Source organism: Micropterus dolomieu, linkage group LG09 (genome assembly GCF_021292245.1).
Source record: "Micropterus dolomieu isolate WLL.071019.BEF.003 ecotype Adirondacks linkage group LG09, ASM2129224v1, whole genome shotgun sequence".
Classification (NCBI taxonomy): domain Eukaryota; kingdom Metazoa; phylum Chordata; class Actinopteri; order Centrarchiformes; family Centrarchidae; genus Micropterus; species Micropterus dolomieu.
Window position 1 is genome coordinate 5,903,256 of NC_060158.1, and position 23,332 is coordinate 5,926,587.

Consider the following 23,332-nt stretch of genomic DNA (forward strand, 5'->3'; position numbering starts at 1 on the left):
GTTCGGACAATTAACATTATTCTTTGAATGTTGTGTTTAGGATATTCCTCTGCAGCACTAAAGTCAATCTGCACCTGACACTGACATAAAATGACCAACTAATTGAGTCTTTAATACTCAAGCACTTGTCCCCCACCTCTTTCAGGGTCCTGCTGGCCCCCCCGGCTCTTCTGGACCTCCTGGGTCTGTCGGTGACCCTGGCGAGAGGGTGAGTTTTATTTACCTGAAGACGTGAATCTGTGCTCAGATGATCCTGAGACATTAATGGTCATTGCAGATGCGCTTTGCAAAAGAAGCGTATTTCACTTCCACTCGTTCCTTGAACCTGCCAGCTCACCCCTGCCTCTCTCCATCCTGCAGGGTCCTCCTGGTAGGGCTGGTCTGCCTGGAGCTGATGGAGTTCCTGGACCTCCTGGAACCTCAGTCATGCTGCCTGTGAGTCACCCCTAACTTTTAATCCGTTATTAGAAGTGGAAACTGTCCAAATCGTCATAAATCTGAGTGATATTTGTAGAAACCTTTAAGATTTAACATTAGCCTTTGTTCGATGTTCTGTATGTTCAGTGTATGTTCTTTGCTGATCACAGCTACAGTCTATAGACCTGGTAACATATTTTTAAAGTAATTGTTTGCCTTTTATTTTTAGTGACAACCGTTTCCACCTACCATTCATTAGGCACAGTATCCACTCACATAGCTTAAATACTTCTTCTTTTCTGTTTGCAGTTCCGTTTTGGGCAGAGTGGAGGAGATAAGGGTCCTGTCGTTTCTGCACAGGAAGCCCAGGCAGCCGCCATCTTGTCTCAGGCCAGGGTCAGTCATCATTTTTACTTTACATTTCCACTGTGCAGTTAGTTGGCCACAAGGATCATATCAGAGTCTTGATGCTTCGCCATTGCCTGAGATTGTCACAGACTTTGAGGGACTTTGTCTAAATAGATCTATAATAATGCTTGTGCAAATGTTATATGGTAAACTTTCTGTGTTATTGATGTTGAAAAAGACCGTTACTCATTGAAGTGAGCACCAAACACAAAACAAAATACAATACACTGCAAAAAAAGACATAACATGTACATAACACAAACATATAAGAGAAAACCTAGTTATATCAACTTTCTGACTTTATAGCATCTGGATTTTAGACATTTAGCTGATGTTTTCATCCAGGGAGACGTATAATGAGTGAGACTTTACAAGTAGCCGTTTGCCTCCATAATGATAAACTCTGAGATGTTGTTGTCTCTAGATGGCTCTGAAAGGACCTTCCGGCCCAATGGGTTTCACTGGACGCCCAGGACCTCTGGTATGTTATCTGTCATTTTTTATCTCAAAATATGTCTCTTATAAGCTTTTTTCTTTTCTTATCATTAAGGGGTTTTAAATGATAAAACGTTTTGGGGATGATGGTGATAATTTTTGTGTGTTTCAGGGAAATCCAGGAAGTCCTGGTCTAAAGGGAGAGGGTGGAGACCCTGGTCCTCAGGTAAAAACACTTACTGGGACAAACCAGATCTCTGACCTCTCATCAAAATCAAATTCATTTAATTTAAATAAGTTGTATGTCAAAATATGTATTTACACAGTACAATATTTTGAACGTTATTATTGAACTTATAGTATACTCAGCTCAGATTTATAAGAAGTATGTATCGCATCAAATTTATTTTTCAGGGCCCCAGGGGACCCCAGGGAATGTTGGGACCTCCAGGCAAATCAGGAAGAAGAGTGAGTATAAAAAATGCCTTGCCATTGCTTTTTTATTAAGGTGGTTATTTTTTGTTTGTTTAACTCAAAGTACACAAGCTGTTACGTTTTTCAGGACGCAAGTGTTGCCTCTCAGAAAGGCTTAGGGGCTGCTGTAGTATATTGCTTCTATGTAGTATATTCTGTAGTAAATGATGTAAATGTTTTAACCAGATGTGTTATCCCACTGCACCTTCACAAGTCTCCTGCAACACTTCAAGAATCTTTCATTCCCATATCTGGAGCTCTCTTATAGTCATGTTTAAATTCTCTCGCTCTTAGCCCAGCATGCCCTTTCAACAACAAAACATGGGTATTTAGCCAGCGTAGAACTGTGTCTCATGTACAGTAGCACATCTTCATCATGTACTTCACTCCTAACAGGGCCGTGCTGGAGCTGATGGAGCCAGGGGAATGCCAGGAGAGCCTGGAACTAAGGTAACTTCTCTCTGGTGTCATTGCTTTATGGACGTCATCAAAATTAACTCTGAACCAGTAGTAGCTGAACCAGTCATATGGCTGGCATTTTAAAAGTCCTGGAACTGATCACCCTATATGAAAAATTTAATACCGGTGTCATTTGACAGCAAGTTCATACAGACAGTAACTTAAATTAAACAAATATCCCACCAGTCCTTAGATACTAGATCAACGTGTAGGCTACACATGAGTGTGATCAAGCCATCTTCTACAATACAGTAATATCTGCGTGTCTCTTTCAGGGTGACCGTGGCTTTGATGGCCTTCCTGGTTTGCCTGGTGACAAAGGACACAGGGTGAGTCAAAAGCAAATCGCTATCAAAATGTCACAAACACTTCTCACAATGTATAACTAAAATATTAGTACAGTGGTAGTTGTGGCAGTAAAAAATCTTCCTCACTCCTCCACTCTTTCGTCTCCTCAGGGTGACACCGGAGCAATGGGACCCCCAGGAAGTCAAGGAGAAGACGGAGAGAGGGTACGGAGATATGAGAAAAGAATTTGAAATGGTTCCAGGCGCTACTCAAAACATCTGTTATTCTGTCACTCCATAGCTGTTAATAATCAGCCTCTTTCCGTGCCTGTTTCTGTGTGTGTTTTCAGGGAGACGACGGAGACATTGGACCCAGAGGTCTCCCAGGTGAACCAGTGAGTGTTTCCATAACAACACAGCTGATTTAAATCTGTCCCTCTTGTCTCTCCCGATTGTATGCTGTATATGCACCCCTCTATCTCTTAGAAACCTCCCAAAATACATCTCTGTGTATCCTTGATCTGTATCACTAATGTAACCTTCACACCTGCTGTTTCTCACCGTGGCAATAATACCAGAGATAATTGGGGCAGTGATGGACAGGTAGACGATGCAGCCAAGTGCTGTCAGGATCACAGGCGTATGGTCCAAAAAATTACCAACACATGTGAGGACTGAAATGTAATAACTTGCAAGAAATGGATGTCTATCAAAAAAGTATCTAGAATATGACAGTATGAACAGCACTGAATATATATATATATATATATATATATATATATATCTCGCGTATCCCGCAAACGAGGAAGAAATTACTTGGATTTATCTTATTACGTTGAAGCCAATTATAGTTTGTTTTAGTAATTTTCCTCCGCCCATTTTAACCCTTTGTTTTTATATCACAGCAGTTAGAAATTAATTTCCTTCAACACAAATATTATTTTTGAAAAAGAGGTGTGCCATCTACCAAAATATTGGAATCAGTCCATATAGTTTATTAGAAATATTTCTCAACAAACTGTAACAATCATTACAGTATAATAATCTGTATTTTACAACTATTCATCTGTCAGTTTGTCCTGATGATAATATTGCTGTTGTCGACCTTTGAACTCCCATTAATGTTAATCTACATTATAATTTATTCTACAATTTAATTTGTAAGGCTCTTTTAATTTACAGCTTTGATTACTGACTGATCTTGTCTTGCGTGTGTGTGTGTGTATCTTTAGGGACCTCGTGGTTTGCTCGGACCTAAAGGTCCTCCTGGAATCCCTGGACCTCCTGTGAGTAAAAACAATTTCAGACCACATTTCGCTGCTGTTATTTTAGCTGCATTGTTTTATCCCTCTGTGACCACTGAACACCCGCAGCACCTCCTGAAACAACTCCCTGTGACCAGATATAAAGACGGGGATATCCAGTAATCTAAATATGAACATGTAATCTTCCCACAATCACCTCAGAACAATACCAAGACACCCTGTTTCACCCAGGATGTAGGCAGCCAAGTCCCAACTATCCATTTGACGCTCAGTACACATTATGTACTAAAGTGGTTGAGTGGTTGATCTTAAAAAAGATCTACCCAGATTTAGCACTCTTACAACAGCAGAATCAGAGATATCATCTTTTTTACTCCACGCATTCTTCTTCCTTCTCAAAACCTGGCACCTACATTACCCATAATGCAAGTCACCCTACGGCAGTTTAGTTGACGATAACGGCTAATTTAGCATTAGCTGCTAACCTCAAGCTAGCATGATGAACTGACTACAGAGGTTCAGTAACATCACTTATTTCTAACTCCACACCCCCAGATGTTTTTTTCTTTCACACTCAAATGTTTAGTCCATAAAGTGACATCACTTGATGGACTTAATCAGATAAAAAGGCTTTATACTACTACTTACTCTGTTCCCCTTCAAGCAGCAGTGTTTAGGTGCAAATCAAAGACACACACTAGCATCATCACCTCAATCTATGATTTAATGTGAGTGTCACTGAGCGAGTCACTGGCAAGGATACTTTCAGATCCCACTGCAGTCTTAAAAAAATCTTTGGATAGAAGCCTTTACCTTAATGAGTCAGTTGTTTGTATGTGCATCTGTGTTTGCATTGTTATCCATTCTGTGAATGGCTTACATCAGTTTTGTTCAGAATTTCATTGAGTTATTTCTGTTGTTCTCTCTTTATCTCAGGGTGTACGAGGAAATGACGGGCCCCACGGCCCCAAGGGAAACTTGGTTAGTGTCACAAAACTTGTCTTTTGAGTAATTCTGTGATATAAGTCTCTGTTCATCATCTGTCTTTCACTCTGACCTGCTGTTTACTTTGCATTTGTCATCACTTTCTTCTATTTCTGTCTCTAAGGGTCCGCAAGGTGAGCCAGGACCTCCAGGTCAGCAGGGAACTCCAGGAACTCAGGTGAGACAGAGGACAGCTCGCCAGTATCCCATACTATACTACATACTATATATTAAGTTATTTCACTTAGTATTTATGTGCTAAAGAGCATAGACGTCCATACACATGGCAACACAAATAAAAGAAAACTCAAATGTTGTGTGTGTGTCTATTCCATACATTGATCATATGTCTCATGTGTTTGTTTATTTATTTTTTGCAGGGAATGCCAGGACCTCAGGGGGCCCTCGGACCCCCTGGAGAGAAAGTAAGATACCAATAATATATAAAGTTACTCCGCATTCAAAGTACCACAAGATACTGGAAGTTAACTTGTTAAGGGAAATAATTTCAGCATGCAACGGTTATACAATAGAATAGACCAGGCTGAACTTATTGATTTTACTTTACTAATTAATCTTCATTCCTGAAGGAGATATGTAGGAGGAAGCCCTTTGAGGTGTTCTGGATATCCATTATTGTGGTGAAACAGCGTTTGGAGCATTCTGCATCCTCAATTTGTTGTATTTGTTGTATTTTTAAAAAAACATTATATTGGAGTGACACATAATGCAGAAGCTTATTACAAAAGTGACCAGTATGAAATAAGTTTGGGAGAGACTTCTTTGAAAAATTGTGATTGTTATATTGGTTGTGGTATTTTTTAACACTTATTGGTACATGAGAAAGTCACATATTTCATTTTCTATAATCTAATGGCAATATTTATAATAATATAATAAGTCATTTTGTTATTTTCAATATAAATTGACAAATATGTTATATAATCAACCTTTTATTGTGTGCAGTTGCAGTTTTACTCAAAACATGAATTTGCTTTCTTGTATGATAGTCACATGTGAATAGTGATACCACTCATTCGATCTGTCTGTTAAATATGAAGCTACTGTGCAGCGTCTTATTAGCTTAGCTTAGTTGAGCATAATAACTGGAAACGGGAATACAACCCACTCTGTCCAAAGATAAACAAATCCACCTACCAGCACCTCTAAAGCTCACTTTTTAACACTGCCCCTGTGAAAATGGCAGCTGAAGTACCTCCGCAATTACACTGAAATTACACATCCTTCTGTCTGTCACAGAAAGAAAGCGGCTCCGGCGATTAAAACAATCTTGATCATGTAATTGTAGCATGTATCTGATCCCTGATCAGCGCAACCGTTTAGTTATAGTTCTGGGTCCGGGAGAATCAGACCTGAGTGTCGTCCATGTGTCGTTGTTAGTGGGTGAATCCTTTCAGCTTTGTAGCTACACAGTTTTTAGCATGTTGTTCTTCTTATGATGTTTAATGGCAGTAACCAAAAGGTTTAAGGTGAAATACCACCACCCTCTGGACTATCACTCACGACCACCCTGTCTCCTCCACCAGGGTCCCACAGGAAAACCAGGTCTGCCAGGAATGCCTGGAGCTGACGGCCCTCCTGTATGTTTGTCTCTCGTTTTTTCTTTGTTTCTCTAATTAAAACTGAAGTAAGTTTAATCCACCAACACTGGGTGTCCTTCATGAGGCTTGAACTCTCTGTCTCCCCTTGTCAGGGTCACCCAGGAAAGGAGGGGCCTCCTGGCACCAAAGGAAACCAGGTGGGTGTCAGTCATGAATAACCCCATCATACCACATCCCTTCCATCTCACAAACTCAGTTCACCAACTGAATAAGACCCATAACAGAATAATCACATCTGAAAGAGTTTGATCAAATGCACATTTACAAGAAATTTGTTGGAACAGTTACTTTAAGTATGTCTTTGTGGTTGTAATTGTGCATGGAAAATGACCAAACATATTTACTTAAAGCTATTTATTGTGTTTTAAACTTGTTCTTCTTTCTTTGACCTTCTCCAGGGTCCCAACGGTCCCCAGGGAGGAATCGGCTATCCTGGCCCTCGTGGCGTCAAGGTCAGTACAGTTCGTCTTGTGAAATCAACAAACAGGTTTTTTGATTGTGAGCTCAGTTTGCACAGTCTAAATGGCCTTTTCCTTTGCATGTGCAAATAAACAAAACCAACAGTGGACCTAAATATTTCTTAGGAGATCGCTGTATTGATTATGTGATGCTGTATTTGCAGGGAAGTCAAGGAATCCGTGGGCTGAAGGGCCACAAGGGAGAGAAGGTAAGAGATTCATTACAGTTTAATACTTCTGAATATACATCACTCACTCAAGAAATACGCTCCCTTAAATCACAATTACATAGTAAAGAAAGGATAATATGTACATTATTAGTTCACATACAACAGTTACTCACAATAGCAGAAGGTTAGAAAAAGCAGGACAGGTCTTTGTCTCATTTTGAGTTTAAATAACAAAAAACAAGGTTAAGGTAGTGAAGGTGTGTATGTTGTATTTCTGTACATGTATATGCCTTTTTTCTGTCAACATTAAAACCAAATAAAAAAACAAGGTTGATATCTTTTGCTGACTGTATGTTTGTTTGCTTGTGTTTCTAGGGAGAAGATGGTTTCCCTGGAATTAAGGGAGACTTTGGTGTCAAGGGAGAGAGGGTAAGATAGACGGAGCAACTGGTGGGTTGATCAGTTCATTAATAGAATGATTAATGGATGAATCAATCATTGATTGACTGATTCATTTATTCATTGTTATTTTATATCTTTATCATATTTTCAGAGTTCTTACTCTATAGAGATATTTGCGATGATTTATTGTGATGGATTTGCTTTGTCTCCTGCTCACAGGGTGAGCTTGGAGTATCAGGGCCCAGAGGAGAGGACGGTCCAGAGGGGCCAAAGGGTCGTGTCGGACCCCCTGGTGAGATCGGACCAATTGGACTAGTTGGAGAGAAGGTACAACCTGTTCAATCAGGACAAGATTACATGACTGTGTCTTAGTAACATGAGATAGGTTACTAGTATTCTTCCATAATTTCATTCTTTATGTATTATTCATCAAAGTCTTCTGAAACTGGATTTTAGGTTTTTACTTTGCAAATGCTGATATTTTTCACTTTCTTAAGGCCTCCTCTCTGAGGATACATTAGGCAGGAAATATCATTATGCTGCCCTCTTGTGGTTGTACACGGACTTGAGTGGAACGTGATATTTAAACATGACATTTACAGTGTTTTGTAATTATATCACACATATCTTAATGAAACATCTCATTTTCATACAAGTGTCATTATTTTCTGTTGTATTTTTGTGTGAGTGTGTCTAAACATTTGAGTTTCTCTGAGACATTTTGCCACACATTTTATTCCATGTTAATATGACTGTAGCACACCTGAGCACAATATCAGCTAATTCTCATTTACCCTTCATATTATGGCAAATGTTTCTGAATTTGAACAAATCATCACCGGCTTGTAATACGATTTCTTGTCTAGCAAGTTGGTAATACTTAAACACAGTTACAGATGTTGTGACCCATTCAAGTTAAGGGATTATGTTTAATGACATCACCATGTGATTTCAGGGTAAACTTGGAGTACCTGGACTTCCTGGATATCCTGGAAGACAAGGACCCAAGGTAAGAGAAACACACATACAGCATTTATCATCCTCTCTGACTCATTTATTCATCTAGTGATCATTAGGTCTCTGTATGGTGAGAAACTGTGCTGATGTTTTTTAGGGATCTCTTGGATTCCCCGGATTCCCTGGCTCAAATGGCGAGAAAGGAACAAGGGTAAGTCGATCTGCGGAAGATTTTCTGTCTCAAGTCAGACTATTCAGCTCCTTAAAGCTGTAAATAATGGTGATTAAAGAAGTGATCAAGTGAGATGGACTGATGTAGCTGGTTAATTATCTCTACACAGAAAAGCTAGACTGAAAGATCCTGTAGATTAAGTTATAAAGTCAGTGATGTGCTGTTCACTTCTGTCTTACAAGTCTGCAATTGTTTGTTTGTTTTTTCAGGGTCTTAGTGGCAAATTAGGGCCAAGAGGACAAAGAGGACCAACGGTACCATTTCACATTTATTCATTCATCCTTTTTGACAGTTTGTAAAAGCTTTTCTTCTCAGACGATGATGGTGTTTCACCTTTGTTGCACTCAAGCTGTTGAGCACAGACGGGCAAAAACTGTTTTGTCTGCTCATGGTATTAAAGAGTAACTTAGCACCAGGGGGAAAAGCAGAGATTTACTGCCCTCTCTGGTAGAAAGTTTAAAGCATGTTTTTTAAAGCATGTTTCACACTTACAAGTTGGTTGTGGTCAGAAATGTGCTTTGTTGCACCTGTAACCACAACCAACAGTGCTGTCACATGGTCCTGTGTACTTCACTGCAGCAAGGTGTGAAGTTAAACATTTTCATGCGGTGTTGTGATGATTCTTTAAGCTCTGATTTGATATGATTTAAAACTCATTAAACACCACCGATATCACAGATAGCATCATTTTTACATTGTTTCTGACAAATGAAGGCTTTTTGCTAATTGTGCTAACTGTTCATGTCCATCAGGGCCCCAGAGGGCAGAGAGGACCGAGGGGCTCGACCGGGAAACCCGGAGCGAAGGTTTGTCTGCACAGCGAATCTATCCAGATTGTACTGAGGAGCTTTGCAAGTGCCAGTATTACGATTTTGATGATTATTATTGTTGTTGATGGTGATGTTTTGTCATTGTTATGATATCTGTCGTTATTATTAAATATTCCTACTGATGGAACCAAATCTTCAAAGCGCATGTGTATGACCCACAAGCGTGGTCTGTTTCCACGCACGTAAATATTTGCAACCTTGCTGTTGGGCATGCCGTTGAGACAGTGGCTGATCGTCAGCAATATCAAAAAAAAAAAATCATTATTAGTCTAGCAGAATACGCTACCGCTGATATCTTAAATAAAAATGGCATAATATAGTATTTCAACATGCTCCTTACCTCCTTCAGTACACATGGAGTGAGTAGTGGTGCAATATAAAATGACTCTGTAGTGGAAGTATTATTTGATCGGGGATATTAGTCTATCAGGATTCACAACCCCTGAAATGATGTTATAATAATCGAAAAACAGAAGATGTCATAATACTGTGAGAGTTATAACTTTATGGGATTGGAAAAGGGAACACATAAGGTAGCATTTTTCGATAGGGAAGAGCGACTCGATAGACTCTGCTATCGATTTACATCAACAAGCCAGCATATATCGTTAGATATATATATACACAGTATTTTGATATTTCAGACAAAATGATTTCCTATTGGATCATCCTCCATCCTCTCCTATTGATTCATTCATATTTTGCTTTAGATCTTTGCATCAAAATTAGAGTGAAATCCATCCCAAGGAGCAAGAAATATTAAAGAACAATAACTTGTGATCCAAAACATTTATCATTGACTGTGTTGTTGTTGTTTTTTCATTGTTGCCTGTTAGGGAACTTCAGGAAGTGATGGTCCTCCTGGTCCTCTTGGAGAGAGGGTGAGTGCTTAATTTCCATTACAGGAAAGCATGTCCTGCTGGGTTGCACGTTGTCAGAGCTCACATACACTGAATGGCTCTACTGGGTATTCTTATATGTTCTCATTACCATATGTTATGTTGTCTCACCAGGGATTGCCCGGGCCTCAGGGAGCCAATGGTTTCCCCGGACCGAAGGGACCTCCTGTAAGAAAATGTTTTGATATCAGACTGATTGTTGATACTGTATATATTCACTTCATTAGCAAATTGTTGTACATTGTTCCTACATGGTCTTGGTTTTGGTTTGATGTTCCCTCTTGTAGGGAGTTAGGGATTTAATTCATATATGATGGTTGATTAATGTTGCCTGGCAGGGACCACCAGGAAAAGACGGGCTGCCTGGACACCCTGGGCAGAGAGGAGAAGTTGTAAGTTGTATTTTTTACTGGTTCAATGATATTAAGACTTTTACCCTGAATCAAGTCATGGCTTTCTTTTAGGATGCAGTCACTCAAAAAACAAACCTGATGAAGGTCGAAGAGACCAAAATACCATAACTTGGTAAATATTAAAGTTATCAGTAAAGTTGATCTGCACAGGAATGGTTGGATTTATTTCTGGCCTTGTTCCCTCTCCAGCTGTGACCCTTAAACCAGCTGTTCACATTATTGTGTCATGTACTACAGACTGGATCATTATTTTCTATCCGCACATCAACAGTTGTTTCATTTTCACTTACTCTGTATTCATGAAGCTCAGATTGGGATAGAGAGCTGAGTTTGTCTGGATAACACACATTATGATGCATCAGCATGAACAAGGTTCAGCATTTTGAAGATTTCTTGTTAACTGAATTTCTCCCCTCCAGGGTTTCCAAGGTAAAATGGGTCCACCTGGGCCTCCCGGAGTCGTTGGACCTCAGGTGAGTTTTCCTCAAGATAGTACATAATGTTCTCAATACTGATCACATGAGTTTTAATAACAACAAACACTCTTTTCAATTATCTGCCCCCCTCTGTCCCCTCTTACATTCTTGGAACTTTATTTCCTCTCCTAACATCTTCTTGCCCTCTCCGTCTCCCTCCTCTCAGGGTCCATCAGGAGAAACCGGCCCCATGGGCGAGCGCGGCCACCCCGGACCCCCAGGTCCTCCTGGAGAGCAGGGACTTTCTGGTCCCTCAGGGAAAGAGGGCACCAAGGGAGACCCTGGACCCCCCGGAGGCCCCGGCAAAGATGGGCCCCCAGGATTGAGAGGCTTCCCTGGAGAGAGAGGACTGCCTGGAACCCCTGTGAGTACGACCAAGAGATTTACTGCATAGATCACCAGGCAGATACTGTTAGCTGCCAGTTGTTTTATGACACCATTTTTAAGCTTATATTGATCCCTTTGATCGCAGTAGATTTACCTTTGGATAAAAGTAATAAAAAGATCTGAGCTGAAGGTTTATTGATTAATCCCTTCTTGCCTTTTTCTTCCAGGGAGGTGGAGGACTGAAGGGAAGTGAAGGACCTGCCGGACCTCCTGGACCTGCTGTACGTTTCATTTTCTTAGCACCCTAATGGAAAGAAAAAATACATCTACATTTGTATCTGGCTACAGTTCATTTTGTGGGTTTTAATATTTCAAACATCTGAATATTTCATTATAGGATGTGATTATGAAATTGTTTCATTCTGTAATAATAGTATATTTCAATCCATTGAACTTAAGAATCAAGCATTAATTAATGCCTGTTGTAATCGGTACTATCTTTATGTTTTGTACCTTTCTAGGGGTCTCCTGGTGAGAGGGGACAAGCTGGTACTGCTGGACCTGTTGGACCTCCTGGCAGACCGGGCCCTCAGGGGCCTCCTGGGCCCGCTGGAGAGAAGGGAGTTCCTGTGAGTATTCTGGAGAATTTTGTCAAATCTGCAGTAGTGCATTGTCCATCCTGTCAAAGACAAAATATAAACTATTAATTCTCCTCTTAAGGGCGAGAAAGGCCCTATTGGCCCGGCAGGTCGTGATGGCGTGCAGGGTCCCGTGGGTCTACCTGGCCCTGCCGGATCACCTGGAGTACCTGGAGAGGACGGAGACAAGGCCAGTAACTCTAAGTCTTCACACCAACACGTCCCTTTAAAAATCATCCAGAATAATGTGTCATAAAGTCTAGTACGGTGAAATATGGTTATGGAGTTGAGCATCCACCCTGCTTTTGTCAGGGGTGACGGTCATTTATTTAAAAGCTTTGTTTCAAACGTGTCTTTGCTGTAACGTCATGTTTGTTTGTCAATGCAGGGTGAGGTTGGAGAGCACGGTCAGAAGGGCGCCAAGGGAGCTAAAGGAGAGCATGTGAGTGATGCTGACTCAGATTAAAATTTATATCTGCTTAGAAATTATCAGAATTTAACTTGTGTGAGTGAAAATTGTCCAACGATGCTGTTTCTCTGCCGTTTCTCTGCCGTTTTGTTGTCTTGTTTATTGTTAATATGCTTGTTTTTTGTTTATTGGCAGGGTCCTCCTGGTCCACCCGGGCCAATGGGTCCTGTCGGGCAGCCTGGTCCTGCTGTAAGTACAAACTTAAGTCTTTGAAAACAGAATCAGACAGTTTGCAGCCCATTGGTTGTACTTGTTCCCGATTTTATGAAAGTTTGATTTCATTTGGTGCTAGTTGAGTTTGTGTGTATTCCTGTCCAGATATGTCTAGTCACTACAAACTCAGTCCTTCTTACAAACAAAGCAGGTTATAAAAGACGTAAGAGGCAGATAATGTTCCTAAGAAAACCACAATTGTGTTGTATGATACAGGAGCTAGCAATATTATGAGCAAAATGGAAATTTAATTATACAAACACTACACCGATTATTACTGTAAAGATTAGACGCTCAGACATTGAAAATTCAACCATGAGTAAATTATCTTATGACTTTATTTCGGTTTTTCTTCTTCTGTGGTGCAGGGTGCTGATGGAGAGCTTGGACTGAGGGGCCAGCAGGGGCCTTTTGGAGCTAAAGGTGATGAAGGAACTCGAGGATTCCCAGGAGCCCCAGGACCCATCGGACTGCAGGTAAAAGAAAAGCCACAATAGTCACTTCAGATTCACTGTTAAATCTTTATTTTAGTTATTTAGATATAGTTTTGAGCTACACTTTTGTGCTAAGTTCCTACGCTAAACTAATTATTTGTGTAACTTTCACCTCCCTCCTGCAGGGATTGCCGGGACCACCAGGTGAGAAGGGAGAGACGGGAGATGTCGGTCCTCTGGTGAGTTTCAGTTTTTACTTCAGTGACTTATTTTATGAAATCATAAATGATGATAAAAGCCTGAGTCTGTTTATGTTTCCAGGGTCCTCCAGGCCCCCCAGGACCCCGTGGCCCTGCTGGACCTAACGGTGCTGATGTGAGTGTCCACAGCTCTTATTTTTAAAATAACCACAACATGTAAATTACATGGGTTACACCACAAATAGCTGTTACTGTACTACTGCAACATGGACTGTTAGGTAGGTAAGTAAAAGCGTGCTGATAATAACTTTTTCTTTTTGTCTGAATTGTTTTTGTGTGTGTTTTTTCAGGGTCCTCAAGGTCCTCCAGGAGGTATAGGTAATCCTGGACCTATTGGAGAGAAGGTGCAAAGATAACGATTGTTTTTGCCAACATTGAAGCAATATTTTGAGTATGATGGTGTCCAAAGAAAACTAAAAGAGAACTAAAAGTTATACTGTTCGCTCCACAGGGTGAGCCCGGTGAGGGCGGACCACCTGGAATCGGAGGGGAGCCTGGAAAGAAGGTGAGCGTCTGACTCTCTCTAACACGTTGTGGGTTAAGATATCAGGACGTTGTGCCTTTACAGACTGGTAAACAGCGTCCACGAGTTAACAAAGAGTTCTGTACTCCTGTTGTCAGGGTCCTCGTGGAGAGCGCGGAGAGAAGGGAGAGGCCGGACAACCTGGAACTGCTGGACCTGCTGGAGGCCGTGGACGACCTGGAGACGACGGACCCAAAGGAAACCCTGTATGACTCCCACAATGAAATGCACACAAACACACACCCAATGACGTGGCCACGCAGATCAGTGACTTTTTTAGATTCTACTTTTACTTCTATTCTACATTAGGACATTTTGATCTCTGATGTTTTGTTTTTGTCTCTGACTTCAGGGTCCTGTTGGTTTCCCTGGTGATCCTGGTCCCCCTGGTGAGGTTGGACCCAGAGTGAGTATCTATTTTTTTTTTAAGTTCATGTCAGCATCTAATTAAAACTTCATATCAGCAATATATTCTGTTAGATATCAAAGCCATGTTGCATGTGGCTGCACGGCTGCTAACGGTTCAGTCCAGCTTACAATTTTCGCTTAACTGAACAAGAAGAAAATCCACTAACCCTGATCTGCTTTACTTCAGGGTCAAGACGGTGCCAAAGGAGAGAGAGGAGAAGACGGTGAAGCAGGAGAATCTGTAAGTCAAAAGATGCAACGATAAAGATATTTTATTTTATTTAAAATATGGCTCCGTGTCCTCAGTCTGCTCTATCTGCCACCTTTTGCAGGGATCTCCTGGACCTCCTGGTGAGAACGGACCTCCTGGCCCCCCTGGAAAGAGGGTAAGGTCACCATCCTTAATACTGAGTCACCTGGTCCCTCCAAGGAGTGTTTGGACCAGCACAGTGGCAGTCATGCATGCATTTCTCCATCATCCATACATGTACTAAATAGGATGTGGTAAATGTTGTAGCAAAGCGCACGTTCCAGCACGTCAACCTGTGTTGTGTGCTTCGAGAAGGAAACATTTTACTTATAAGTGCTTTGTAGTCCAGCATCAGTGCTGCAGTAAGATGGTCCAGGCAGTTGTGTTCAATAGAATGGCCTATATGTGATATACAGTGACATGACTATCTTTGTTGCTGTATACGTATTTGATGAAATTGTGGATTTGAAAATCTGAAATTTGAAATGCCAGAATATATTTTGTTTTGTTTCGCTGATTCTAATGTTAATGTTTTATTTTCCAGGGTCCTGCTGGAACAAGAGGACCAGAGGGACGTCAGGGAGAGAAGGGAACTAAGGTGAGTCCAGAGATCCCTGTGGTTCAGTCTAAACTCATAGCAAACAATACAAAAATGGTACCAGCCAACCCGCTGTCTCACATCCTGGTGATGATAAATTCTATTAATGATCACAGGATGAGTGCTTTTATTTTGAAAAACATTTGCAACCTGAACGTATTTCTCCTCTTTCTCTGTGATGTTTTCTCTTCCACTTCTCATCCCATTTGCCTTTCTTAGGGATTGTGATACACAAATTATACTGGTACATAACACAGGAAATAACTTCTTAAAACATTTATTATCATCTTTCTTGTCATCATTTACAGGGAGACCCAGGTGCTGTCGGCCCCCCAGGTAAAACCGGCCCCGTCGGACCCCAGGGTTCACCAGGAAAACCAGGAACAGAAGGTCTTCGAGGACTCCCGGGATCAGTGGTCAGTAAAGATTTTGATTTATTTTTCTATTTGTTAATGTGACTTAGACAAAACAATATGTCATGAGGAACCATTGATATGTTTCTGTTATATGTTGCTTGGTGCGTTGTGTAATAAATGTGTCCTAACTGTGTTTCAGGGTGAGCAAGGATCTCCAGGACTTGCAGGGCAGAAAGGACCACCTGGACCTATTGTAAGATAACAACGCCTTTTTATTTTCATCTCTGCCATCCTCTCTCTCTCGTCACCTCCTGTTTTTCCTGTCTTTACTCAACCATCTCCCTCCTCTTCTCCTGCAGGGACCTCCTGGTTTGCTTGGTCTGCGTGGAGACCCCGGTGCCAAGGGAGAGAAGGGACACCCAGGTCTTATCGGTCTCATTGGACCCCCAGGAGAGCAGGGAGAGAAGGGAGACAGAGGTCTGCCTGGGCCTCAGGGATCCGCTGGATCAAAGGGAGAGACTGTAAGTCTGACATCTTTCCCATGTGTTAGAGAAGAGAAGCTCAACCACCGTTATCCACATTCATTTTGAAAATAATTGAAACTGTTCTCACGTTAGACGCGTCTCATGTTTTATTACAGGGAATGTCTGGAGCCACCGGACCCTTCGGCCCTGCTGGTCCTCCTGGTCTGCCTGTGAGTGCCTGTACTGCTTTATCCCATGAACATCTCTTTGCTCACATCCCCAGATGTTATTAAGTACCATAGTAATTAGTGAAAACAGTAAAAGGCTTAAAGTTGGTCACTAAACTAATTAAACTAACGTGTCATATCTTTCACAGGGTCCTCAAGGTGTAAAAGGAGCTAAGGGTTCTTCTGTGAGTATACCCCAACAGTGTTTGTACCACAATAAAAGAAGAAAATTGTTGCATTGACTAGTATCTGATGCAGTAATGTGTCTTGAATCTTTCCCCCTCCTGCTGTGTTTAGGGAGGAGCTGGTCCAAAAGGAGAAAAGGGTGTACAGGGACCTCCCGGACTTCCTGTAAGTACTTCACCTTTCGTTGTGAAAGACAGAAATTAGTAATTTATATTCTTCCCTGCTCTCTCATTGCACCCGACTGTTGATTGTCACTTCATTGATTAAAATACAAACTTGCTTCCCAGGGCCCACCAGGCGAGGTCATTCAGCCCCTGCCTATCCAGAGGAGCCCCAAGTCTAAGCGTTCGATCGACGCCAGCCAGCTGCTCCCCGACACAGACCCCGACATGCTGGCATCTGACGCCACTGGCACGGAGTTCCTGATGGACAGTGAAGGCATGGAGGAGATCTTCGGCTCTCTCAACTCCCTTCGACAGGAGATCGAGGCCATGCGTTTCCCTCTGGGCACCAAGGACAGCCCTGCCCGCACCTGCCAAGACCTGCACCTCAGCCAGCCAGACCTCAAAGAGGGTAAGGGAATCAAACGTTTACCTGCTCGGAGGAATGATCACTCCAGCAGGCTACAAACTACATTACATAAAGATTTTCCCACCTTGCTTTGTCTCTCTGTCGCCCTCTGCAGGAGAGTACTGGATTGACCCCAACCAGGGCTGCTCCAGAGACTCCTTCAAGGTCTTCTGTAATTTCACTAACGGAGCAGAGACGTGTCTGTACCCCAGCAAGAGCATCAACACGGTCAGTCCAACAAATCACCAAAACCGTAACATCCTGTGAAGTAAAATCTCCCAACACTAATTTCTAAGTGCAAGTTAAAAATCCATTAAACTTAACATTTAAGGGACAGGAATGATGGGAAATAGGAGTACTAATTAGTATTGTGAAGGTTTGCAGTCTCTGATTGCCCACTTTCTAGAAAAAAATTCCCAATTGGGTCTGCACAGTAAGACACTAAGAAAGGCATCATTTCTCACATTTATAATAAAACTAAGAAGATCTCTGTGATATAATGGTTCAGACAAGCTTGCTCCAGGTTGGTGTAGAATGGTCTTATGTTCCCACACAAGCTGTATTTATTTATTTATGAAACAATGAACATCTAACTAAATGTTCTTGACTATAACATGTGATGTGGACAATTCTGGTGGCAGGTGAAGATGAGCTCGTGGGACACAGAGACTCCAGGATCCTGGTACAGTAAGTTCACCACTGGCAGTAAGGTTAGTAACTCTTCTGTTTTTAGTTAATAGTTTTGTTACTACTGATTTACCCTCTATTTTGTTCTTACCATCTGTTTTCTCTTCCTGACTCCTCTCATTTTCCCTTCTTTCCCCTTTTTCCTTCCTTTTCCTCCTCGTTCTCTTCATGTCCTTCCTCTAAATCCCATCCTGTTACTTCCTCCTCCTCCTCCTCCCAGTTCTCCTACGTGGACTCGAACGGCGTGCCTGTGGGCGTCGTCCAGCTGGGCTTCCTGCGCCTCCTGAGCGTCCAGGCCCGCCAGAACCTCACCTACTACTGCCACCGTTCAGTGGCCTGGGCCGACCAAAGCGCCAAGAACAGCTACGACAGGGCGCTGCACCTCCAGGGTGCCAACGAGGAAACCCTTAGCTACGAGACCAACCCTTACATCAAAGCCTTGGTCGATGGCTGCTCTGTGAGTTTACTACTAATTCTGCTCTGTTGAGCCCGTGTTATAAAACTGTCTATAAAACTTTGACCCCATGCTGCACTACAAGAATGATAACCCCTTTATTTATTTAACACTGTTCAAAACAAAGTTACAAAGCGCTTTACATGCTTAAGTAGACATAACCCATCCAATAGCTAACCCATTAGCAACAGTGTGCCTTTATTCCTGTCAAACTCATTGGTTTCCACTGCAGATTGACCCCTCATGTGTTATGCCTGTTTCAACAGGAAATACATCACATTAATAACGTAATACCATTTCATGGTTCCCCACCCTCCTCTACAAACATCCAACGTGCTATTAATATTTGCTATTTAGATATTATATTATAGATATACCATGTTTTATATATGTACCTAAAGTACACATAAAACAGGACAAAATAATGCTCTCTTCCCTTTCGCTGCAAAACACAAGAGAAACCAAACCACTGCAACTTTGTTTTTCTTTCCTTTTACACTGACTCATAGGATTGATTGATGATATTCTTGACCCTTGTATACTCTTAAAACACTGTGTGCTTCTAGAACAATATCTGTGTTTGACTTCATGCAGCGCTTCCTTAAAGCATGCTGGACTTAAAGGAGACCTATGATGCTTTTCCACATTTTATTACTTATCTACAATGTTATAATGTTGGATGGTCATGTTAAACATGGCCAAAACTTAAAAAAGTATTTATAAGAAATCCCTGTGAGCAAAAACCTTAGCAGCGTGTTGCACCAGCAATACGTAAGTTCTACTTTAAGTTAGGGTGGAAAGTCCACACTGAACAATACGTTGAAACTAGTTAGGTTGAGACTTTAGTTGCGTCGATGTTTGGTTGCACCACCGAGACATAAGGTGCATCTTAGCTACTCTGGCGTAAAGTCCATACTAATCAAAACAGTGTCGCAGAAAATGACGTTTACGCATCCCATGGCCAATCAGTGAACAGCACTATTCTTAACAGTTTATTACGGTTTTGTCATCAGTTTGTCTCTCTCTCTTTCAACGTTTGCAATACTGAAGAGGCTAACGGCTAAAAATAGCAACAAACCAACAAAAAGGGACCTATACAAGGAAATAATTATGATTAGGTGATAACTATGAAACCTTAATCTACAGCTAGTCTCACAGTGACATCGAGTGGTAAAACCGTTAACTACAACATAGACGTAATTTAACGGTGCCCGTAACGAACGGTAAAGCATAACAGGCAGATGAAATTGTAACATTATAACTTATATATAAAATCTATGTTTTGAACTGCTTTTTCTACCAACGGCTCTGTTCTACGTAATAAGGAGCCAGACGGAGCTGCTGTTCCATATATGGGCATGTGCTCCCATAGCACCAGCTCAGTCTGCCTGTTCTGCCCAGCAACAACAACAGCCTGGTAACAGCTTCAGAAAAAGAGACAGGAGCATCTACAGCTTGCAGAGTCAGTATAAGAACTTTGAATCATGCAAAGCTGCCATACGAGAGTCACAGAACTACAATATAGGTCTGGAAAAGCAGTTTAATAGGTCTCCTAGTGTGTCCAACTTTCGCCAGCGCTACAAAACATCACCATGTCACGTGACATTAAAACCTCGCGGGAGCAAGCCGGCTTGCTTTTCTCCAGCTGCACAAAGTTGGAACCACCTTTAGACTGATCTCAGCTGACAGTAAGCTTATGCAGGTAGAATGTGTCCGACTTGACGGCGCTGTTTTTATACCCCGCCCCGTTGTGATTAGACGTCATAGACCTTAGGTCAAATGATGACCAGACAACCTCATCTAAAGTGTAGATGTTGTGAATTCTCGCTTTCCCTGGTGTTTTTGACATGCCGGGTTATGATGCAAAAATATAAACATAAGTAAAATTATACGACAACCATAGAAAAGGTGTCTTTGTTCACAGTCATGCCGCATATAAGTGTCCATGTCCAATTTTTGACATCTCTCTGTCTCTCTCTGCAGTATCGTAAGGGCTTTGACAGGACAGTCCTGGAGATCAACACACCACAGGTGGAGCATCTTCCTCTGCTGGATATCAAGGCGTCAGACTTTGGGGAGAGCAACCAGCAGTTTGGCTTTGAAGTGGGACCTGTCTGTTTCCAAGGCTAAACACACACACATAAACACACATCATGCAAAGAACAACACATGCAAATACACACACACATGCACTTAGAGACACACTTATATATAATAAACGCCACATGCCCAGTAATTTGTAAATTAACTTGTAAATGATATGAAACACACACACACACACACACACACACAAACCCACAGACACACTTTACACTTACACACGCAAATGCTGTTGTGAGACAAACACGCACTCACACTCAAGTACGTGCCTGGGGAAAACAACATCCTCCCAACAATTAATGGACGTCAAAAAAAAAAAGTAAAGAGAAGAGAATTTGTTTTTGTTTTTTTTAAACTCGCGGAGAGGAGACCGTTGTTTGGAGCGCACGATCGCGAGGAAGGAAGAAAAAACCAGGAGAGTGTTCTTCGGAATAAAACAGTGTTTTCTTTACCAGCAGCGAAAAAGGGGGCCGGCCTGAGAAAAAAGGCAAGCCGGCGACTTGAGGCCTGAAGCCCCCACCACCACCACCACCACCACCTCTCACTCTTCTCTCCTCCCCGCTGTCTCTCTTTTTTTTCCTCTCATCTCACCTGCTCTACCTCCCCCTCCTCTTCCCCCCAAAAAAGGGTCACACTCGGACATTATTTCCATTTATTTAATCCCACCTTCACACTGCGAGCAACGTGGTTGGCGGTCACTCTCTCATGACTGACGAGAGGCTCCTTCTGTATGCAGCAGGTAAAATCATGTGTTCTGGTTCACAGCTTTGGCATCTGTGGGGCGTTTAATCCTTTAGTCATTCAGATAGAAAGTTGAGGAGTATTTAAAGTTTTGAATCAACTTTTTTTATCCGTTTTGCACTTGCCAGCCAGAACTCAGATCAAAACAGCAGACACCAAACTCTGACCTGAAAATGACGCCATATGTTCGGCTGTGGCTGACATAAAGCTTGGGGCCGCCTCAGTAAGGGCTAATACATCTGTTCGTCTAGTTCTGTAAAAACTGAATAAAAGCCCAGTAACCTGTCAGTCATGTTGCTCACATTGAAGAGCGACTCTCAGCTCTTTTCTTTTTACGTCACAAGGTACCAAAGAATTAAAGCCACCAGTTTCCAGCCAGAGTAAAAAGACTTCGTGATACCTGCTGGGTCTTGTTTGTTAGATTGATCTGTTTTTTGTCTTGTTCGAGCTGCCACCATGTGAATTTTCTACTCTTTGTAATGTTTTCTTCGTGATGAACACCTTGCAGTTTTATTAAAACAGTCTAAAAATGTGATTCAAAGCTCAAACTGATGATTGAAAAATCTTCCTGGTGTTACGACAGCGAGGTTAACGTGTGACGCAGGATTTATTTTTCAAACTGGACAGAGGAAACTCCCTTTGATTTGTTCGTTTGTTAACGTTGGACAAAGTGAGGCGGGTAAGATGATCTGTCGATACTTACATTAGTGAATTTAAAAGCCATTATTTTTATAAATTGTGCTAAACTTAATGCTACTAGCGTGTGCCTTTTTAAAAGGGCTGGTTCTTCTTCCTTAAATCGTGAATCAGGCTACCAGGGTCGCTACCACACACCAGTCCAGTATTTACTGAGTCACTTTCTGGGTACTTTGATTATTGTTTTCCATCCAAAACACCTTTTCTGATTTTGCATCCAAGCACAGATCATCATCATCAGGGTTTAAATATGTATATGAGATTCAAAGTTCCCTCCTTTTTTCCTGCAGCAGTGAATAAAACGCATGCTTTACTGAAAGAAACTGTGTGGCAAGGTGCTAATTATACCAAAGCATAAAGGTTTCAGTCTTTAGTCTCTCTTACAATTTCATGAAGCTTTTTTCTGGGGAAAATGTGCATTACATTCCATTTGTACAGAAATAGTGATATTCTATTGTATTTATTTAAAATAAACAGGGTGCTTTGAGATATAAAAAAAAACAAGGACCACCAAATATTCCATTCAAATGTGGTATATTTCATTTGTATTTATTTCCTGTAGCTGACACTTGAAGATCAAGTGAAGCGGGTGACTTGCATGTTAAACTCACTGCCAGCCTGAGTTATGGTGCTTCTGTTCACGCCCTGTCCAAACACCTTTTTTAGAACCAAAGAATCTGTGGCCATATTTTATTGTAATATCCCTTTTTTAGTGTTTTCATCAACTGTACTGTGCTGTTAAATTTTGCTTCCACTGTAATGATTAAATGGTGACTCTCCAGTTCTGTAGCATTTCCTTGTCGTTGCTACTGTTTGTATTGGTTCCGGGTTATTATTTCTCTGGGCTTTAAAATGCTTCATAGAAACAGTTTGCTGAGTCATTGCTATCAAAATTGTCACGCAATCCTCTGATCTTTTAAATTTCTGTCTGAGACCACAGCGGGTAGGAGAAAGGTTGTGAGAGGGAGGGGACAACTGTCATCCTCCACGGATGACTATGGGGTGATATCATTATAGGGTTCTGGTTTTATTTGTTTGTCTTTTTGGTTTTTAATAGCAGTAAATTGGGGCGGGGTGGCCAAAACCTAAACATTTCAAAAATCTGACCTTTAGATTCTCCAGAGAGAGAATGACCTCAAATATTTTTGTTTTTATTGTGTTGAAGACGAACATTTCAACATAAAAAATATGGTGCTGAAAAGAGAAAAAGTATTATTTTATAATGTGTGTAAGTAATTTTTTTCTAAATTCTTGTTTCTGTAATATATAATCTTTTTAAAAAGAGCTGTTTGACTCTTGTTTTTCTTCTCTTCCCTGTCATCAGAAGTTCTCTTTGCCTATAAATGGCCACAAAACATCGCTGGTTTTCAGTGTACAGGTTTTTCATAGGCAAGACAGACACCTTCTATATTTGTGTGTTGTGTTCTTATATATCTGTTTCAATTTAAATATTTAGCTATTAATGTAAAATATATAGTTTCCTTTGTGAATCACGCTTCTCTTTTTATTAAAATACAGATGTTGTCCAGCATGAAAGTCACAT

The 23,332-nt window shown here is 41.3% G+C and overlaps 2 protein-coding genes across 9 annotated transcripts in view; one reads left to right on the forward strand and one right to left on the reverse strand.

Annotated features, from left to right (window-relative positions):
- Positions 1-23,073, forward strand: part of col11a2 (collagen, type XI, alpha 2) — a 67,247-nt gene extending 44,174 nt beyond the window's left edge. For all 6 annotated transcript variants that reach the window (XM_046059632.1, XM_046059635.1, XM_046059637.1 and 3 more), the window contains 55 exons: positions 146-208; positions 361-435; positions 727-813; positions 1,250-1,306; positions 1,433-1,486; positions 1,675-1,728; positions 2,131-2,184; positions 2,469-2,522; positions 2,652-2,705; positions 2,831-2,875; positions 3,713-3,766; positions 4,682-4,726; positions 4,854-4,907; positions 5,110-5,154; positions 6,277-6,330; positions 6,444-6,488; positions 6,750-6,803; positions 6,974-7,018; positions 7,355-7,408; positions 7,601-7,708; positions 8,337-8,390; positions 8,496-8,549; positions 8,780-8,824; positions 9,323-9,376; positions 10,237-10,281; positions 10,414-10,467; positions 10,638-10,691; positions 11,132-11,185; positions 11,355-11,552; positions 11,743-11,796; positions 12,037-12,144; positions 12,236-12,343; positions 12,542-12,595; positions 12,758-12,811; positions 13,204-13,311; positions 13,455-13,508; positions 13,591-13,644; positions 13,820-13,873; positions 13,981-14,034; positions 14,151-14,258; positions 14,405-14,458; positions 14,648-14,701; positions 14,793-14,846; positions 15,255-15,308; positions 15,617-15,724; positions 15,864-15,917; positions 16,024-16,185; positions 16,305-16,358; positions 16,505-16,540; positions 16,653-16,706; positions 16,829-17,114; positions 17,227-17,339; positions 17,753-17,821; positions 18,019-18,255; positions 20,236-23,073. In XM_046059632.1, the coding sequence (XP_045915588.1) occupies positions 146-208; positions 361-435; positions 727-813; positions 1,250-1,306; positions 1,433-1,486; positions 1,675-1,728; positions 2,131-2,184; positions 2,469-2,522; positions 2,652-2,705; positions 2,831-2,875; positions 3,713-3,766; positions 4,682-4,726; positions 4,854-4,907; positions 5,110-5,154; positions 6,277-6,330; positions 6,444-6,488; positions 6,750-6,803; positions 6,974-7,018; positions 7,355-7,408; positions 7,601-7,708; positions 8,337-8,390; positions 8,496-8,549; positions 8,780-8,824; positions 9,323-9,376; positions 10,237-10,281; positions 10,414-10,467; positions 10,638-10,691; positions 11,132-11,185; positions 11,355-11,552; positions 11,743-11,796; positions 12,037-12,144; positions 12,236-12,343; positions 12,542-12,595; positions 12,758-12,811; positions 13,204-13,311; positions 13,455-13,508; positions 13,591-13,644; positions 13,820-13,873; positions 13,981-14,034; positions 14,151-14,258; positions 14,405-14,458; positions 14,648-14,701; positions 14,793-14,846; positions 15,255-15,308; positions 15,617-15,724; positions 15,864-15,917; positions 16,024-16,185; positions 16,305-16,358; positions 16,505-16,540; positions 16,653-16,706; positions 16,829-17,114; positions 17,227-17,339; positions 17,753-17,821; positions 18,019-18,255; positions 20,236-20,382 (4,113 nt within the window). In that variant the 3' untranslated portion in view covers positions 20,383-23,073. The remainder of the gene's footprint in view (positions 1-145; positions 209-360; positions 436-726; positions 814-1,249; positions 1,307-1,432; positions 1,487-1,674; positions 1,729-2,130; positions 2,185-2,468; positions 2,523-2,651; positions 2,706-2,830; positions 2,876-3,712; positions 3,767-4,681; positions 4,727-4,853; positions 4,908-5,109; positions 5,155-6,276; positions 6,331-6,443; positions 6,489-6,749; positions 6,804-6,973; positions 7,019-7,354; positions 7,409-7,600; positions 7,709-8,336; positions 8,391-8,495; positions 8,550-8,779; positions 8,825-9,322; positions 9,377-10,236; positions 10,282-10,413; positions 10,468-10,637; positions 10,692-11,131; positions 11,186-11,354; positions 11,553-11,742; positions 11,797-12,036; positions 12,145-12,235; positions 12,344-12,541; positions 12,596-12,757; positions 12,812-13,203; positions 13,312-13,454; positions 13,509-13,590; positions 13,645-13,819; positions 13,874-13,980; positions 14,035-14,150; positions 14,259-14,404; positions 14,459-14,647; positions 14,702-14,792; positions 14,847-15,254; positions 15,309-15,616; positions 15,725-15,863; positions 15,918-16,023; positions 16,186-16,304; positions 16,359-16,504; positions 16,541-16,652; positions 16,707-16,828; positions 17,115-17,226; positions 17,340-17,752; positions 17,822-18,018; positions 18,256-20,235) is intronic.
- Positions 1-23,332, reverse strand: part of LOC123977135 (major histocompatibility complex class I-related gene protein-like) — a 232,886-nt gene that overhangs the window by 141,645 nt on the left and 67,909 nt on the right. The window lies entirely within an intron of this gene.